At 41.3% G+C, this 19,108-nt stretch overlaps 1 protein-coding gene across 2 annotated transcripts in view; it reads right to left on the bottom strand.

Annotated features, from left to right (window-relative positions):
* Positions 1-19,108, bottom strand: part of INPPL1 (inositol polyphosphate phosphatase like 1) — a 915,229-nt gene that overhangs the window by 277,049 nt on the left and 619,072 nt on the right. For both annotated transcript variants that reach the window (XM_086933779.1, XM_086933780.1), the window contains 2 exons: positions 9,983-10,100; positions 7,882-7,978 (listed from right to left, as the gene is read on the bottom strand). In XM_086933779.1, the coding sequence (XP_086789905.1) occupies positions 7,882-7,978; positions 9,983-10,100 (215 nt within the window). The remainder of the gene's footprint in view (positions 1-7,881; positions 7,979-9,982; positions 10,101-19,108) is intronic.

The raw sequence follows: 19,108 nt of genomic DNA, 5'->3' as shown, positions 1-19,108 counted from the left end.
AAAACCAATTTATAATTTAGAGAAAGAGACATTTTTAACTTTGAGATCTTTAGGCCAAAATCAGGCTGTAACAGTGAAAAATTGCGACAAAGGGGGAGGCATCGTAGTTATTGATACTACTACATATGAACAAAAAATATTAACCATGCTCCAAGATCAAACGTTCTACTCTAAGATTACAGCTAAGCCTACCAACCAGATAGTGCAAAAAAATAAATCATTAACAGATAGTGTGCTAGATTCAGGAGATATCAGTAATAAAGAGTACGAATATCTGAATAGCTCGCAAGGTAAGATGCCATGTATTTATGGCATCCCTAAAGTACACAAGAACGAAAAAGACCCTCCATATCGCCCCATTGTGACGTCAATCCGATCAGTTACAGAGCTGTTGTCCAAATATATAGATCACAAAATCGGACACGTTTTCTCTAAAATGCAATCATATGTGCAAGATCGAAGAGATATGATTAATAAGGTCGAAAATCTACAATTCAATCCAGATAGGAATGTATTAGTGACTCTAGATATAGAGTAACTGTAAAGTAATATTCGAAAAAAAGAAGTCCTAGAAGCTGTTGAATGGGTCATGAACAAATTTGAAGTTCCGGGTCCACAAACCTTCATACTAGAATGCCTTGACATTGTTTTAAATGAAAATAATGTTGAATTTGGAAAGAGTCTTTTTACACAAATTAAAGGCATAAGCATGTGGGCCTCTGTGGCACCTTCGGTAGCAAACATTTACATGGCCCTCTTTGAAACAAAGTACATTTTTTATGAAATTGCTCCATTCTTCGAGTCTATTTCCCATTGGACTAGATATATAGACGGCATCTTCTTTATCTGGACAGATCACGAACATAGTTTCGAAGAATTTTTAACATGGTTGACCCTAACAGATAATAATCTCAAATTTACAGCACATTCAAGCGTACAGGAAGTTGTGTTCCTTGACATAATAATAAGACATAATACAGGAGTATTAGAGGTAGATCTATTTGTTAAACAGACGGCCAGAAATACACTCCTCCATTTTAACAGTTATCATCCCCACACACAAAAACAAAGTATTCCTTTTTCACAATTATTAAGATTAAGGCACAACTGCACGAATTTGGTAGAATTTGATAACCAAGCATTTCGATGAAAAAAGAAATTTATAGCCAGAGAATACCCTCACCGGTTGGTGAGCGAATCCTACAAAAGAGCCAGGTTTTATGATAAAAATCACCTTTTAACAGGAACCACACGTAAAAAGCCAGACCAACTTTTATGTGTCACTAAACATTCCACATTAAATGCCAAAGAAAAACAAATAATAAACTCTAATTGGCACATTTTAAATAGTGATCCAGAACAAGAAACAACATTACCCAAACCCCTGTTTGCATATAGACGTACTAAAAATATCAAAGATATAGTGGTACATTCACGTTATAATGCTGCTAAAACTTTTGTCCAAAAAACTATTGATGGCAGCAAACCCATTAAGGGAACGTTTAAATGTCTATCCTGCAAATCATGTGATTCGGTAATGGAAGGAGAGACTAGTTTTTAATGGTTATATGATTCGCACACAACAGATGTGGAATTGCAAGACACAAAATGTTATCTATTTAATTGTATGCCCCTGCGGATTAGGGTATGTAGGAGAGACCTCACGAGTAATCAGTACTAGACTTACAGAACATTGTTCGGCAATCCGTACTGCCAAAATTACTGCACCATTAGTGAAACATTATTTAGAGTCACAACACAAGCCAGAAGAGATGCAATGGCGAGTACTAGAAAAGATAAAGAATATAGGAGAGAATGAAAGTACAAGAATCAGTAAAAGAAAGGAAGCCTACTGGATATTTTCAGTTAATGCATCAGTCTGTGGATGAATAATGAGTTACCATGGGAGAATGCTATTTAGAGTAGATATCGCATTTAGATAATATGCTATAGATGTATGGTCTGGACATACTCAATTAATTAAATTAGATACCTCTTTAATAAGATCCATATAGGTGGGTATGTCTTATAATATATTAGAGAAGCTTTAACAATATGAGAGAGTCTGTATAATAATGACATGCTATGTATAGATTTGCATGCTACTCTGATTGCTAAAGGAAATGTATATTATGACTACAGGAAGTAGGGACACCGTTGTTGATAGAGTTCACTTTCTAGTGTAGCTCGGTTTCCTGAAAACACAACTAGAACACGAGTCACATGATCAGAGTACTTCCGTGTTCCTGCCAGTAGTCAGTTAACCTTGAGACCCTTTGCATGTGATACCGTACATCAAATAACCAATCATGGAAGAAGATCTATGCAGCTTTAAACACTTAAAAGACAATAGAGACACAATCTGTAATCTTTTAAACAAATTGTGACGACCGGGCAGGACGCGAAGACGCCGACGGAGCCGTTAGCAACTTTACCCATGTTATTAATGTAAGTTATGTTAGCATATGAACTGGTACTCTGTTATAACGTAAACATAGTTGTTCGAACTATGCTAGCTTAACAACTACAAGTTAGTTAGCAACTTTATTTAGACTTAATAACAGTGCTTCGAATATAGAGTCGAGATACCCGATTAAACACCACAATAGGAGGCGTCCGTTGCCGAACTCTTAAGTAATACCATGATTTGATTAATAGAAGTATTTGACTGTGAAACTATATGAGTATTGTTATCATATATATAAAGAGAAATCTGAATGTATAACACTCTTTACAGCTACGATTATTACATACCCATCGCGCAAGATTTTTATCCAGAATGAGCCGTTCCAAGAGATACTGAAAAACAGGAATAATACCCACAGGTACAAACGATTCACGTTAGGTACCAGATATCTTTATAAAAGGAAAAGAATCGAGCATTAAATAATTTAAGTTTGTCGCTAATATATGCTTAATCCTATTTAGATTTTATAGAACTCTAATTTGGATTTACGGACTGACTTAATGTAACCCATTGATCAAGGACATTTCGGAGCATCATAAGAGTTGTATAAGAATAAACAGAGGGTAATTATAAGGTTCCTGTATATCTAAATAGATCTCTTTAAAAACATTTTTTCCATGATCCCTCGTAGTATTGGGCATCAGACAGAGATGCTGAAATGTATATGAGAGAACAGTATTATCCCTACATCCTCGCTCGATATACTGAGTAAGCAGTGAAACTTTGATCGATTTGAACTCCACTTACTATCTTTAAACTTCACTGGATATACTTAGTAAGCAGGAATATCTTGACTTATGTAAAATCCTCCTGTTATAGCCATCTGGGTTACTGAAGACTTTCTATTAACGCTACCAGCGATACATTAGCTATGCTCCAATCCTACCTCTCTTACTTTTGAATCAGACTGCTACCATTTTTTACTTCATCTGAATAACACATGGTGAAAGTGATGGTCAATCTATCTTGTGTGATATCATAAACTGTAGTCTAACTTTCGAATTACGTTTTTAGGTCATCGCCTGGCTTTTCCTGACGAAGACGCAGTTTGCGTCGAAGCGCGCGTCAAAGACACTTAATTTTCTCTACCACAACGAACGCTATTGTTGTATATGTAACTGTTTTTAGATTATTGACACAATCTTGTTGATGTATGTATAATTGCTCTTTAATCATTGAAAACATTGCATGAGTATGAGAATAAGATGTGTAATAAGAGATTAACATGTGCTATGAGCTGTACTTTTAATATTGTAATAAATTGCTGTTTTTAATTTCATATAATTTTCATTATTGTTTTTTATATTGATTGTTACACTCAGTTCTTTAATTGTTTGCACTGGAAAGGCATATATACTTAAAATATCTATGACAAGTAGAAATGTATAAATTGCCTAGGGATATACATTACACTTGAATAGTGCCCTACCCTAGGAATTGCTGTATCAATTTAACACGGGGTCCTTGTTACCTTTCGCTATCCTGAATACTCATACCAGGTGCCCGCGTAACATCTAAGGCCTGGTATTCATCATGGTCCAATGTACCCTCCCTATCATCCCCAAATAATAGCCCAAAGAAATAAGCCTCAGGCTCCAGTCTGGGTGGTTTGCCCCCAATCAGTCCAGGAGTCTGAGTCAGACGATGCCTATCTAGCTACATGTCGGTGCAAGAGATGAGTATGGGGACTGAGCCACCATGGATCTAAGGGGCTGGACTGGTGGCGGGGTGAACCCGCAAGATGAAGACCAGAGGGCCTCTTCTGAGCCTGGGGGCTCAGAGGCGCTCCAGCAGAGACAGGCCACCCAAATATGAGGTGCATGGCCTCATAAAATTCAAGAAGTTAGGTGGTGGCAGCACCGTCTTCTGGAAACTATGGGAGGCGTGGAGTCAGCCTGGGAGCAGGATCAACCCAGGAACCAGGCCTCGAATGCCGACGCTCCCATATCTTGTGGATGGATGACTTGTGGGACTTACCCGAATCCCCCAGACGACTTCGACTGATGACGAGCGCATGGAGTGGCTCCGTGACTGATCCAGAGACCTTCCTCCTGACGGGATCGAGACCGTTGGGGAGTCGTACCTCAAGGAGCTTCACTTCCTCAAAAACGTGGGGTGCATGGTGTGCCAATCGACACAGATGTTGGCATTATGGTCGTACAGACGGAAGAGGTGTGGATCCATCACCGACATCTGATGTGACCGGCGCCACAGGGCTTTAGACCAGTCTTACTTGCAAACATTCCTGCCACACCAGGAGACAAAGTTAAAAAAATCTTCAACAAAAGGGTAGAAAAGAGGTCTGTTAAAATGTGACTGGGGGTAGCTCTTCTCCAGATCAGCGCTGACTTTCGCAGATAGAAAAGAATTGGCGTCAGCATGCTGGGGTGCCGCCTATAAAGGCATCGTGCATGTCACTTCTGGCAAGGACAATGCCAAAGCCACATGGAGCTGAATGACGCCACCTACCGGCACCCAGGGGTACTGCTCATGAAAAATTTCCAGATCCATTCGGATGCCTGGGAAAAATTCTAGGGTAAGGAATCTGCGGCTGTAAGACTCTATCAGTAACAGCTGTTATACACTGGATGGAGTCTTATGTATTTTAAAAAATCTGTAATGGCAATCAATATAGTTAACAACACTTGTCATCAGTTTGTTTCTCTAGCCTTATTAAAAATGTATCAATTATAGAGTTGAATGCATGTCTCTCTGCAGTTAAGCTCTAGGGTTTTAACAGCAAACATTTTTCATTAAGACAACAAGAGTAAATTATACTTTCAACTGCCTTATAGACAACATTTTCCTGATATTAATCCATATGATTTCCATCCGTGTCTAAACTCCAATATAAAGGTAAACTTAAGTGAGAGCTTAAGAAATTTGTACTATGTCCATTTTGTTAAGGGCATAAATAAGCAATCTATACTGAATATATCATGTAAGAGAACCACACTGTTATTTAACTGTCCCAAAGAATATAAGGCTGGAAAACTAAAGTGTCTGGATTTGGAAATGGAAAAATATGCATTACTGCAACCAAAATTTCTAAATGGATGCGATGGATGAATTGTTTCGAGGATACTCAGAGCAATGCCCTTTCACATGAAAACAAATCAATTTACCCAAATCAAAAGAAAACGTTCTGCTCTTGATGTTTGTGTCATGAATGCTCCCACTTCTGAAGATGTATCAGGAGGCCTGCAAGGAACAGGAGATGACCTAAGGCGACCACCGCCTGCTTCATAGATACACTGGACGCACACACACACACAGAGACCTTGCCCAGGTGTGCACTATCTCCCCCCCCGCACTCCCTCCACACACAGCTTCTGTCATCCTAACCCTGGCCCCCCTGCGCCCCGCACGGACGGCTGCTAACCCCCACTGCATCATACGATGATCTCCTTTGCGCCCCCCCTCCACCCAATCCCTGACCGCAATACATTACCCAACCCCAGTTCTCCCCTACCGTTATGGCGCGTGGGGGATAGTTTACCCGCTGGTCAAGTTACCCGACCAGACTTACACTTAGCTCTCGATATGGACACTGAGGACAGAGCGAACACTAGGTGGCGACACACTACGAAGCGCATGCTACACCTGGAGTACGGAGAGGTACTGACGCTTAGGGCTCCGGCGCAAGCAGTGGACATACACGCGGCAAGGCGAAGTGCGCCTGTTCTAACACTGACTGACCGCTGTGCTTGGGACCTGAGGATTAGTGTGCACGCCCTACTGCCACACACGTGGACATCGCTTTTAGGGCTACGGACTGGACTCGCGAGCCTTCACCTGTAGTTTTATGCCTCAGTGAGCTATACCACACACTGATTGTCATGCACGGTCGAGCATTGCAAACGCGAGACATGCCCACAACCACCCCGGGACCCACGCATTACTATGCACTTATGCAGTTCTACACGCACCTAGGTGAGATCCCGGGGAATAAGCTGCGACGGCCACGATGCTTGACTGAATGACACATTTCTACTGTTGTTACACCCAAAAAAAGAGAAAATTAGACCGATCACTTATTATGAACAATTCCAAATGACAATACTGTTTCCACCATGTATATTGCCGCTGGACCCCCGGGTTACCAGCTAAATGGCTGCGTCATCCATACCGAATAACTCTGTTTATTGAATATTTGATTCGCCCCTCTGTGGGCCATGCAATACACCTTGTATGATGATGGACAAATGTGAAATAAAGGTCTTCCAAAAACAAAAACAAAAAAAAACAAAAATGAATGCTCCCACTTCTTGCACTATGCTAAGCAATTAACTGTCTTTTGCAACCACTGTATGTCATTTTATAGATTACAAAAACAAGTCATGAAAACTTGTTCATCCAAAACCTTGAGAAAGTGGTGCACTTGGCATCAGAAAATCTTAGGCCGGGCTAGACTTTAATTCCCAACTCATATGCTGTTTTATGTAGACATGAGATTTTTTGGCACCAGTCTGTGATCCCGCAGCCTCCGCAGATAGGAATTCCAAAATGGCCGCCATTTGCATGGACAAGAAGAGGAACAGCGCACCAGTATTTCTGGAAAACATCGTAGAGAAGCAGGTCAGAGCTTCTAAGGATGGGTATCGCGGTTCCACTGGGTCGTCAGACAGATCCAAACTGAGGAGGAAGAAGCTGGTGTGGAAACGGAAAACCAGCAGATGGCGAGGAGCACTACAGAGGTGTTAATCACAGATGGAGGAGTGACTGGCAGAGAGCCGAAATGAACGGATGAAGGCAATGCAGGTTGGAGAACAGAGGCTGTGGGAGACCACAAGGAAGAACAGCCCACAAGTAACACATGGAGGTCCAGTAGTGCCATGAGGAGTAAGACACTGTGACTCCCCCTGCCAGGACCCTGGAGGGTTGTGGCCACAGGCAAGTGCCCCTGATACAGTATTTCTCACTAAGGAGGCGGTGGGAGGTGAGGCGGTTACTATCGCATGATCACCCAGGAGAAGGAGAGCACAAGTAAAAGCAAAAGTAATTAGGAAACCGGTAGAATCCGGACTGAATTACTTACCCTGGCTCCTGTTTAACTTTGGTTCTGATGGTCACGCTTCGCCTCATCAAGGGACCGCAGGGTAGACCAGTAGAGACGGGGACAGCACACAAGGAGCCCTCAAGTATCAAAAAGGACAGAGAAGAATATCGGGAATAGGAGAAGAGGAGCCCTAACTTGGCCCTATGTTAAAGCCCTACAGTATCAACCAACAAGAGGTATTAAAACAACATGTAGGCTGGATGTTGTCATTGTTCAGTGAACGGGGTGACCACACAGTCTTTATTTCTTGATTGACTTTAGTTATCAGTCTTCGCGCTCTTTTTCAGATTTCACATGGAGAGGCATTAATAAAAGTTTACTGTGTAAAGTGACTTGACTTCATGAGGAGACTTACCTGGCTGTCTTCTCATTTCCTGAGGTCAGATGACAGTTGACAAAACCAAACGACGTGCCATTGAACATAAAGGAGACACCAACAGCTCCTTTATTCCCTGAAAGTGAGAAGCAATGATTACATTTTCAATCTCCCAAACAATGAATTCAAGGGAAAGCTTAGCTACTGAAAAACAAGACCTTCCCCTATCCAACGACAACTCCCAATACTTAATTTTCTAAACATTTCACTAAACCAAAGTATGAAAATGAGTTCACAAAGATGTTCATATTTGAACCCTGATTCTCTCACAGAACTGTGCTCTAATGCAGCAAAAAGGATTCCTCATAGATCTCACCCAGACCTTGTAACAATACTGAATGCATCCCTTCAACAGGGAGTGATGCATGAACCTCTATAACATGTTACAAGTAAGCCCTGCATAGGAAAGCTACAACAGACAAAAGTATTGTTTCAAATGCCACACTTTTTGCAACCTTCCATTGTGCAACAAGATGTGAGAAAATAAGGTAACAACTAGCACCAGCATTACTGTCCTGCTCTATGCCTCCAATCTAACTCTTCCAGCAGGCAGAATTAATCAGCCTGCTCTACGCTAACCAGTCCAGCTTCAGCTTTACGGATTACCATTTCTTAGTCTCCCAGTTCAACCTCAGCAATATGTAAATTCCCACAATCTGCTCTAGGTCCACCAATCGAACCTCAGCAGTATGAACACAAACCAATACAGCTCCTGCAGTATGTATAGTCCCAAAGCTATAGTCCCATAACCTGCTCCAACCCAACCAGTCCAAATGTAGAAATAGGTAGTCTCTCATAACCTTCTCTATGCCCACCAGTTCAACTTCAGATGTATGCAGTCGTATAGCTTAATATGTGCCCATCACTCCAATTACAGGCTCTTAATAGACACTGACAAGGTATTAGCAGAGATCGCTAAAAATATTGTAACCAGTGTTGATAAAAGGACTTTGTAACTTTAACCCTTCTTATTTCTATTTAACATCTTACAGCCAACAGAGCCAGGAAGGCAGTGCTACAGGCGTGCCCATTTTGAGCATTTTAACATCTACTGCATGATCCAGACTGGTAACACCACCTCGAATTGTAGATATAAGCTAACAGCGCCCAGACTCGTCTCTTGCTGTGAAGTGGTATAATGTCCAGAACCAAGGCACACATACCTCTGGATGATGAAATGGGTTTTTCTCTGAACTTGACCTTATTGGTCGAAACTTAAAACATCTGCTGTTTGTATAGTTTTTGTTACTAAAGAGACCTTAAGACCCCCCCCCCCTCCAAAACCACCTTCTTTGTACAAAAGAGAGAATGATTTTAGTTCCCCATATGACACCAAGCTGTATAGAAAAATAAAGACATTGTGACAATGAAACCCGTTCAGTTAAACATGCTACAAACAAACCCTTACTGTTGGAATAGTGCTACTGTACAACTACTATCTGCCATGTTGTTTCACGATTAGACTATCTGGCTTTGGATAGGCGTCTTGAGTAGCTGTAAGACTGCATAGTAATGCTATGCAAAACACCTACATCCACACTGTTGACACATCTAGAAGACACCATGAGAAATACTACACTGGGGATTTTGAGTTTCAGCTTGCCCACATAGCCAAGGTGTCAGTGGCTGTCTGTCGAGGTATTATCAGCAGGCTCAGTCCTTGATGGCTCCAATAGCAGCATGTAGACCTGCTTACACGGAAAAGGCATTTCCTTATTCATTTTTGCTTGAAGGGGCTCATTTAACTACTTCAAGGGAACAATGACTGAGCAATATTAATCTTAAAAACTGCTATGTTGTCAACTAGTAAAATACTTACTGTAAATATCAAGCTCAAGTATGGAAAGGCTACATGTAGGGGCAACACTGACTAGGTACCTTGCATTACTTTATGAAAGGGAATATAAAATGGTGATGGCCAAGTGTTGGGCTTCAGGTTGTGCCCTCACTGAATAGCTTTTCTGAATTATTTTAGGCTAAGTTCAGGGCATCCTCGCTTATGTGAAAAAAAGCGAATAAATGCGACAATGCTAGAAGAAAAAGTAATGTTTACAGAATGAAAAAGAAGCTGCAATCTTACCTAATGTGTTGGCTATCCCGGTCTTCACGCTTGAGGTACTTATATGGCTAATCCTATTTTCATGTTCTGGTTTTACTAAAACAGCAATTTTGATGTTCCATAATGATTGCACAGCAATCTACAAGAAATCAAACATGAAGAAATTCAGACAAGAATACCAAAAAACTTGCGAAGCTGGAAAATGGTCCATTCATGCCAATACACAATTGCACTTTCCCGACCCCCTCCTATTAGTATGACCAACTAACCAATGACCTTCCCACTTATTTTTCACATTTAGCACAGCGTACGTTACTATGAGGTTTTTCTCCTCGCAAAGACACGGGCGCTATGACTTGACAATAGTAGACTTACTTTATTGATGGTGACCTCTTGCACTATGCATTCAGTGTATCAATTGCTGCTTTTCATTGTTCGCAGTTTGCATTGCTCCTCTATTCCTTTTTTAGCAGTTTTCCCTGTGCATTCTTGGATTAGCAACAGTAGGTGCCAGTTTGGCCAGATCCCTCATTCCCTGCGATTAAAAGTCCGTACACGGTTCCCCGGATGCAGCGCACGCCTCTCAGCATCCGTATAGCCACGATACATGTAATTCCAGCGTTAGTTCTACCAGCTTTTTTCCGCGTACATCTTCTGTTTTTTCACACTTGGTAAAGGGGTTTTCCTTTCTTTATATTTCTTTTCCTGCGCATATGCACTGCTAAAGCGCTGCTCCATATGCATCTGTTCATTTGTTCAAGCATTATAACCACATGTTTTAAACATAATGAGGTCATCCATGCTTTGTTCAAATTTCAAGTATATTGTCTATGTCTGTTATCGCTTTTGCTTCATGGTGTGTGCCCAGTCATCGGCCGATGACTAGGTAACTTTACTGCATGTTGTAATTATCATGCAACATTTACAAATCATGATGAACATAGTAAAGTCACAACATGAGTATTTAAACCCTGTTGGTTCACACAGCGCGCTCTGTGATCAAGATCGCAGGCTTGCGGTCGAAACGGGTCATCTCGACATGTTAATGCAATAAACATTTTTTTTTGCATCTTCAATTGGAGTCTTTGCCCATATATATACATATATACATATATATACATATATATATATATATATATATATATATATATATATATATATATAACTTGTTGTTCGAAACGCGTTATCCCTCGACTCTTGTGTTTGCCAAATAAAGACCTTTCGGATGAACTACGGGCTTGTCTGGATTCCTTTACCTGAATTTTGCTTCTGTATATATATATATGTATATATGTATATATATATATATATATGTATGTATGTATATATGAATATATATATATATATATATATATATATATATATATATATATATATATATATATATATATATATATATATATATATATATATATAATATAGTTACAATTGTCCCTTCACCCAGGAACGCCACAGGAGCACACTCAGGCTTGATTTAAAACACATTTATTTCATCTCGCATGACGCGTTTCAGCCACCAGGCCTTTATCAAATGCTGTGTGATGAAAACCGATTGTTCATATTCCACGGTTTAAATAGCTCCAGAAGCACAGCTTCTATGTCATGGCAAACAAGGGAGGACTACAATTGCATCATGGTCCTGTTTGTTGTTTTAGCGGCGCCATCTTTGAAGGTGAAAAGGTGCATTTAAGTCCCATCTAAGTTGATGTTTCTTTTTATTATCGACTTTGGAAATGAATTTCCTCCCTCGTGATGGATCAGATGTTCATGCCTTTACACAATTGTCCGATATTTTGGGCCATTGTTAGTCTCTCTCCAAATGCTGTTGTTATTTGTGAGCTGTTGGTGTAACATGCCTTTCGTCAGCCACTCCGTGCATATTCGAATTCATACCTGAAATTGCTGATATAAGTAAACAGCGCATTAACATGTGGTCATGTCCTAACTTCAGAGTCAGCAGGCACATCATTCTTTTTGCTTGGGTGGTTCTAGCAGTTTCCCCTAATGTCCATACAAATGCCAAACAAACTGCCGAACTCCTTACGTGACGGGTGCCTCCTTCGTGCATTTGGCTTGCACGTGTTTAACTTGTTACAATTGTCCCTTCACCCAGGAACGCCACAGGAGCACACTCAGGCTTGATTTAAAACACATTTATTTCATCTCGCATGACGCGTTTCAGCCACCAGGCCTTTATCAAATGCTGTGTGATGAAAACCGATTGTTCATATTCCACGGTTTAAATAGCTCCAGAAGCACAGCTTCTATGTCATGGCAAACAAGGGAGGACTACAATTGCATCATGGTCCTGTTTGTTGTTTTAGCGGCGCCATCTTTGAAGGTGAAAAGGTGCATTTAAGTCCCATCTAAGTTGATGTTTCTTTTTATTATCGACTTTGGAAATGAATTTCCTCCCTCGTGATGGATCAGATGTTCATGCCTTTACACAATTGTCCGATATTTTGGGCCATTGTTAGTCTCTCTCCAAATGCTGTTGTTATTTGTGAGCTGTTGGTGTAACATGCCTTTCGTCAGCCACTCCGTGCATATTCGAATTCATACCTGAAATTGCTGATATAAGTAAACAGCGCATTAACATGTGGTCATGTCCTAACTTCAGAGTCAGCAGGCACATCATTCTTTTTGCTTGGGTGGTTCTAGCAGTTTCCCCTAATGTCCATACAAATGCCAAACAAACTGCCGAACTCCTTACGTGACGGGTGCCTCCTTCGTGCATTTGGCTTGCACGTGTTTAACTTGTTACAATTGTCCCTTCACCCAGGAACGCCACAGGAGCACACTCAGGCTTGATTTAAAACACATTTATTTCATCTCGCATGACGCGTTTCAGCCACCAGGCCTTTATCAAATGCTGTGTGATGAAAACCGATTGTTCATATTCCACGGTTTAAATAGCTCCAGAAGCACAGCTTCTATGTCATGGCAAACAAGGGAGGACTACAATTGCATCATGGTCCTGTTTGTTCTTTTAGCGGCGCCATCTTTGAAGGTGAAAAGGTGCATTTAAGTCCCATCTAAGTTGATGTTTCTTTTTATTATCGACTTTGGAAATGAATTTCCTCCCTCGTGATGGATCAGATGTTCATGCCTTTACACAATTGTCCGATATTTTGGGCCATTGTTAGTCTCTCTCCAAATGCTGTTGTTATTTGTGAGCTGTTGGTGTAACATGCCTTTCGTCAGCCACTCCGTGCATATTCGAATTCATACCTGAAATTGCTGATATAAGTAAACAGCGCATTAACATGTGGTCATGTCCTAACTTCAGAGTCAGCAGGCACATCATTCTTTTTGCTTGGGTGGTTCTAGCAGTTTCCCCTAATGTCCATACAAATGCCAAACAAACTGCCGAACTCCTTACGTGACGGGTGCCTCCTTCGTGCATTTGGCTTGCACGTGTTTAACTTGTTACAATTGTCCCTTCACCCAGGAACGCCACAGGAGCACACTCAGGCTTGATTTAAAACACATTTATTTCATCTCGCATGACGCGTTTCAGCCACCAGGCCTTTATCAAATGCTGTGTGATGAAAAACGATTGTTCATATTCCACGGTTTAAATAGCTCCAGAAGCACAGCTTCTATGTCATGGCAAACAAGGGAGGACTACAATTGCATCATGGTCCTGTTTGTTGTTTTAGCGGCGCCATCTTTGAAGGTGAAAAGGTGCATTTAAGTCCCATCTAAATTGATGTTTCTTTTTATTATCAACTTTGGAAATGAATTTCCTCCCTCGTGACATAGAAGCTGTGCTTCTGGAGCTATTTAAACCGTGGAATATGAACAATCGGTTTTCATCACACAGCATTTGATAAAGGCCTGGTGGCTGAAACGCGTCATGCGAGATGAAATAAATGTGTTTTAAATCAAGCCTGAGTGTGCTCCTGTGGCGTTCCTGGGTGAAGGGACAATTGTAACAAGTTAAACACGTGCAAGCCAAATGCACGAAGGAGGCACCCGTCACGTAAGGAGTTCGGCAGTTTGTTTGGCATTTGTATGGACATTAGGGGAAACTGCTAGAACCACCCAAGCAAAAAGAATGATGTGCCTGCTGACTCTGAAGTTAGGACATGACCACATGTTAATGCGCTGTTTACTTATATCAGCAATTTCAGGTATGAATTCGAATATGCACGGAGTGGCTGACGAAAGGCATGTTACACCAACAGCTCACAAATAACAACAGCATTTGGAGAGAGACTAACAATGGCCCAAAATATCGGACAATTGTGTAAAGGCATGAACATCTGATCCATCACGAGGGAGGAAATTCATTTCCAAAGTCGATAATAAAAAGAAACATCAACTTAGATGGGACTTAAATGCACCTTTTCACCTTCAAAGATGGCGCCGCTAAAACAACAAACAGGACCATGATGCAATTGTAGTCCTCCCTTGTTTGCCATGACATAGAAGCTGTGCTTCTGGAGCTATTTAAACCGTGGAATATGAACAATCGGTTTTCATCACACAGCATTTGATAAAGGCCTGGTGGCTGAAACGCGTCATGCGAGATGAAATAAATGTGTTTTAAATCAAGCCTGAGTGTGCTCCTGTGGCGTTCCTGGGTGAAGGGACAATTGTAACAAGTTAAACACGTGCAAGCCAAATGCACGAAGGAGGCACCCGTCACGTAAGGAGTTCGGCAGTTTGTTTGGCATTTGTATGGACATTAGGGGAAACTGCTAGAACCACCCAAGCAAAAAGAATGATGTGCCTGCTGACTCTGAAGTTAGGACATGACCACATGTTAATGCGCTGTTTACTTATATCAGCAATTTCAGGTATGAATTCGAATATGCACGGAGTGGCTGACGAAAGGCATGTTACACCAACAGCTCACAAATAACAACAGCATTTGGAGAGAGACTAACAATGGCCCAAAATATCGGACAATTGTGTAAAGGCATGAACATCTGATCCATCACGAGGGAGGAAATTCATTTCCAAAGTCGATAATAAAAAGAAACATCAACTTAGATGGGACTTAAATGCACCTTTTCACCTTCAAAGATGGCGCCGCTAAAACAACAAACAGGACCATGATGCAATTGTAGTCCTCCCTTGTTTGCCATGACATAGAAGCTGTGCTTCTGGAGCTATTTAAACCGTGGAATATGAACAATCGGTTTTCATCACACAGCATTTGATAAAGGCCTGGTGGCTGAAACGCGTCATGCGAGATGAAATAAATGTGTTTTAAATCAAGCCTGAGTGTGCTCCTGTGGCGTTCCTGGGTGAAGGGACAATTGTAACAAGTTAAACACGTGCAAGCCAAATGCACGAAGGAGGCACCCGTCACGTAAGGAGTTCGGCAGTTTGTTTGGCATTTGTATGGACATTAGGGGAAACTGCTAGAACCACCCAAGCAAAAAGAATGATGTGCCTGCTGACTCTGAAGTTAGGACATGACCACATGTTAATGCGCTGTTTACTTATATCAGCAATTTCAGGTATGAATTCGAATATGCACGGAGTGGCTGACGAAAGGCATGTTACACCAACAGCTCACAAATAACAACAGCATTTGGAGAGAGACTAACAATGGCCCAAAATATCGGACAATTGTGTAAAGGCATGAACATCTGATCCATCACGAGGGAGGAAATTCATTTCCAAAGTCGATAATAAAAAGAAACATCAACTTAGATGGGACTTAAATGCACCTTTTCACCTTCAAAGATGGCGCCGCTAAAACAACAAACAGGACCATGATGCAATTGTAGTCCTCCCTTGTTTGCCATGACATAGAAGCTGTGCTTCTGGAGCTATTTAAACCGTGGAATATGAACAATCGGTTTTCATCACACAGCATTTGATAAAGGCCTGGTGGCTGAAACGCGTCATGCGAGATGAAATAAATGTGTTTTAAATCAAGCCTGAGTGTGCTCCTGTGGCGTTCCTGGGTGAAGGGACAATTGTAACAAGTTAAACACGTGCAAGCCAAATGCACGAAGGAGGCACCCGTCACGTAAGGAGTTCGGCAGTTTGTTTGGCATTTGTATGGACATTAGGGGAAACTGCTAGAACCACCCAAGCAAAAAGAATGATGTGCCTGCTGACTCTGAAGTTAGGACATGACCACATGTTAATGCGCTGTTTACTTATATCAGCAATTTCAGGTATGAATTCGAATATGCACGGAGTGGCTGACGAAAGGCATGTTACACCAACAGCTCACAAATAACAACAGCATTTGGAGAGAGACTAACAATGGCCCAAAATATCGGACAATTGTGTAAAGGCATGAACATCTGATCCATCACGAGGGAGGAAATTCATTTCCAAAGTCGATAATAAAAAGAAACATCAACTTAGATGGGACTTAAATGCACCTTTTCACCTTCAAAGATGGCGCCGCTAAAACAACAAACAGGACCATGATGCAATTGTAGTCCTCCCTTGTTTGCCATGACATAGAAGCTGTGCTTCTGGAGCTATTTAAACCGTGGAATATGAACAATCGGTTTTCATCACACAGCATTTGATAAAGGCCTGGTGGCTGAAACGCGTCATGCGAGATGAAATAAATGTGTTTTAAATCAAGCCTGAGTGTGCTCCTGTGGCGTTCCTGGGTGAAGGGACAATTGTAACAAGTTAAACATGTGCAAGCCAAATGCACGAAGGAGGCACCCGTCACGTAAGGAGTTCGGCAGTTTGTTTGGCATTTGTATGGACATTAGGGGAAACTGCTAGAACCACCCAAGCAAAAAGAATGATGTGCCTGCTGACTCTGAAGTTAGGACATGACCACATGTTAATGCGCTGTTTACTTATATCAGCAATTTCAGGTATGAATTCGAATATGCACGGAGTGGCTGACGAAAGGCATGTTACACCAACAGCTCACAAATAACAACAGCATTTGGAGAGAGACTAACAATGGCCCAAAATATCGGACAATTGTGTAAAGGCATGAACATCTGATCCATCACGAGGGAGGAAATTCATTTCCAAAGTCGATAATAAAAAGAAACATCAACTTAGATGGGACTTAAATGCACCTTTTCACCTTCAAAGATGGCGCCGCTAAAACAACAAACAGGACCATGATGCAATTGTAGTCCTCCCTTGTTTGCCATGACATAGAAGCTGTGCTTCTGGAGCTATTTAAACCGTGGAATATGAACAATCGGTTTTCATCACACAGCATTTGATAAAGGCCTGGTGGCTGAAACGCGTCATGCGAGATGAAATAAATGTGTTTTAAATCAAGCCTGAGTGTGCTCCTGTGGCGTTCCTGGGTGAAGGGACAATTGTAACAAGTTAAACACGTGCAAGCCAAATGCACGAAGGAGGCACCCGTCACGTAAGGAGTTCGGCAGTTTGTTTGGCATTTGTATGGATATGTATATATATATATATATATATATATATATATATATATATATATATATATATATATATATATTCTGTCACGGACCACTTCACTTCAAGAGATCAGAAGCCACCACAGGGAACTTTTTGGAGAAGTCTTTATTAGAACCAAACGCCAGCGTAATGCATTTCGGCATCTCTGCCTTCCTCAGACGCTGTGGCAATTTGAGGAACCCCCAAGCCCCTCCCTTTTGTTCTTCCATGGTCCTCCCTCTGCAGGAAAGTCAGCTGACCCCACCAAGTCATGGGTTGTTGTAGTCCGAGTGTTGACGACTACAACTCCCAGCATGCATCTGGATTGGTGCAGTGGCAGAGTTCTTGCTAAGTGCACGCTGTATTACCTTGCAAAAAGGAGGGGATAATGTCTTTCTTGGCGGCTCCCTTCTTTGTTCCTAGATTCTCCTCAGGTCCCTGACGCTCCACCTTTCAGCATCCATGTTCGGTAGGGCCGAAGGTGTGGGTTTTAGTGACCCCACCCCCATCTTCAATGACGAGCTGCTCACTGCAGAAGCCTCTGACCCGAACTGTTGCCAAAGGTTGTCCTGCGGTATCCGATTCCTCGGTGAGTCTTTTTTGCGTGTTGCCACGGGTGTCAGCAAGACCGCAGGACACATTGGGAGCGGGGCCTCTTAACGCGCTGCTGAGAGGCGCGTATATATTCTGTCACGGACCACTTCACTTCAAGAGATCAGAAGCCACCACAGGGAACTTTTTGGAGAAGTCTTTATTAGAACCAAACGCCAGCGTAATGCATTTCGGCATCTCTGCCTTCCTCAGACGCTGTGGCAATTTGAGGAACCCCCAAGCCCCTCCCTTTTGTTCTTCCATGGTCCTCCCTCTGCAGGAAAGTCAGCTGACCCCACCAAGTCATGGGTTGTTGTAGTCCGAGTGTTGACGACTACAACTCCCAGCATGCATCTGGATTGGTGCAGTGGCAGAGTTCTTGCTAAGTGCACGCTGTATTACCTTGCAAAAAGGAGGGGATAATGTCTTTCTTGGCGGCTCCCTCACACTTGGTAAAGGGGTTTTCCTTTCTTTATATTTCTTTTCCTGCGCATATGCACTGCTAAAGCGCTGCTCCATATGCATCTGTTCATTTGTTCAAGCATTATAATCACATGTTTTAAACATAATGAGGTCATCCATGCTTTGTTCAAATTTCAAGTATATTGTCTATGTCTGTTATCGCTTTTGCTTCATGGTGTGTGCCCAGTCATCGGCCGATGACTAGGTAACTTTACTGCATGTTGTAATTATCATGCAACATTTACAAATCATGATGAACATAGTAAAGTCACAACATGAGTATATAAACCCTGTTGGTTCACACAGCGCGCTCTGTGATCAAGATCCCAGGCTTGCGGTCGAAACGGGTCATCTCGACATGTTAATGCAATAAACATTTTTTTTTGCATCTTCAATTGGAGTCTTTGCCTATATATATATATATATATATATATATATATATATATATATATATATATATATATATATATATATATATATATATATATATATATATATAACTTGTTGTTCGAAACGCGTTATCCCTCGACTCTTGTGTTTGCCAAATAAAGACCTTTCGGATGAACTACGGGCTTGTCTGGATTCCTTTACCTGAATTTTGCTTCTGTATATATATATATGTATATATATGTATATATATATGTATATATATATATATATATATATATATATATATATATATATATATATATATGTATATATATATATATATATATATATATA

The sequence above is a fragment of the Lissotriton vulgaris genome, chromosome 8, assembly GCF_964263255.1.
Source record: "Lissotriton vulgaris chromosome 8, aLisVul1.2, whole genome shotgun sequence".
Lineage (NCBI taxonomy): Eukaryota > Metazoa > Chordata > Amphibia > Caudata > Salamandridae > Lissotriton > Lissotriton vulgaris.
This window is presented reverse-complemented; position numbering and strand designations above follow the sequence as displayed.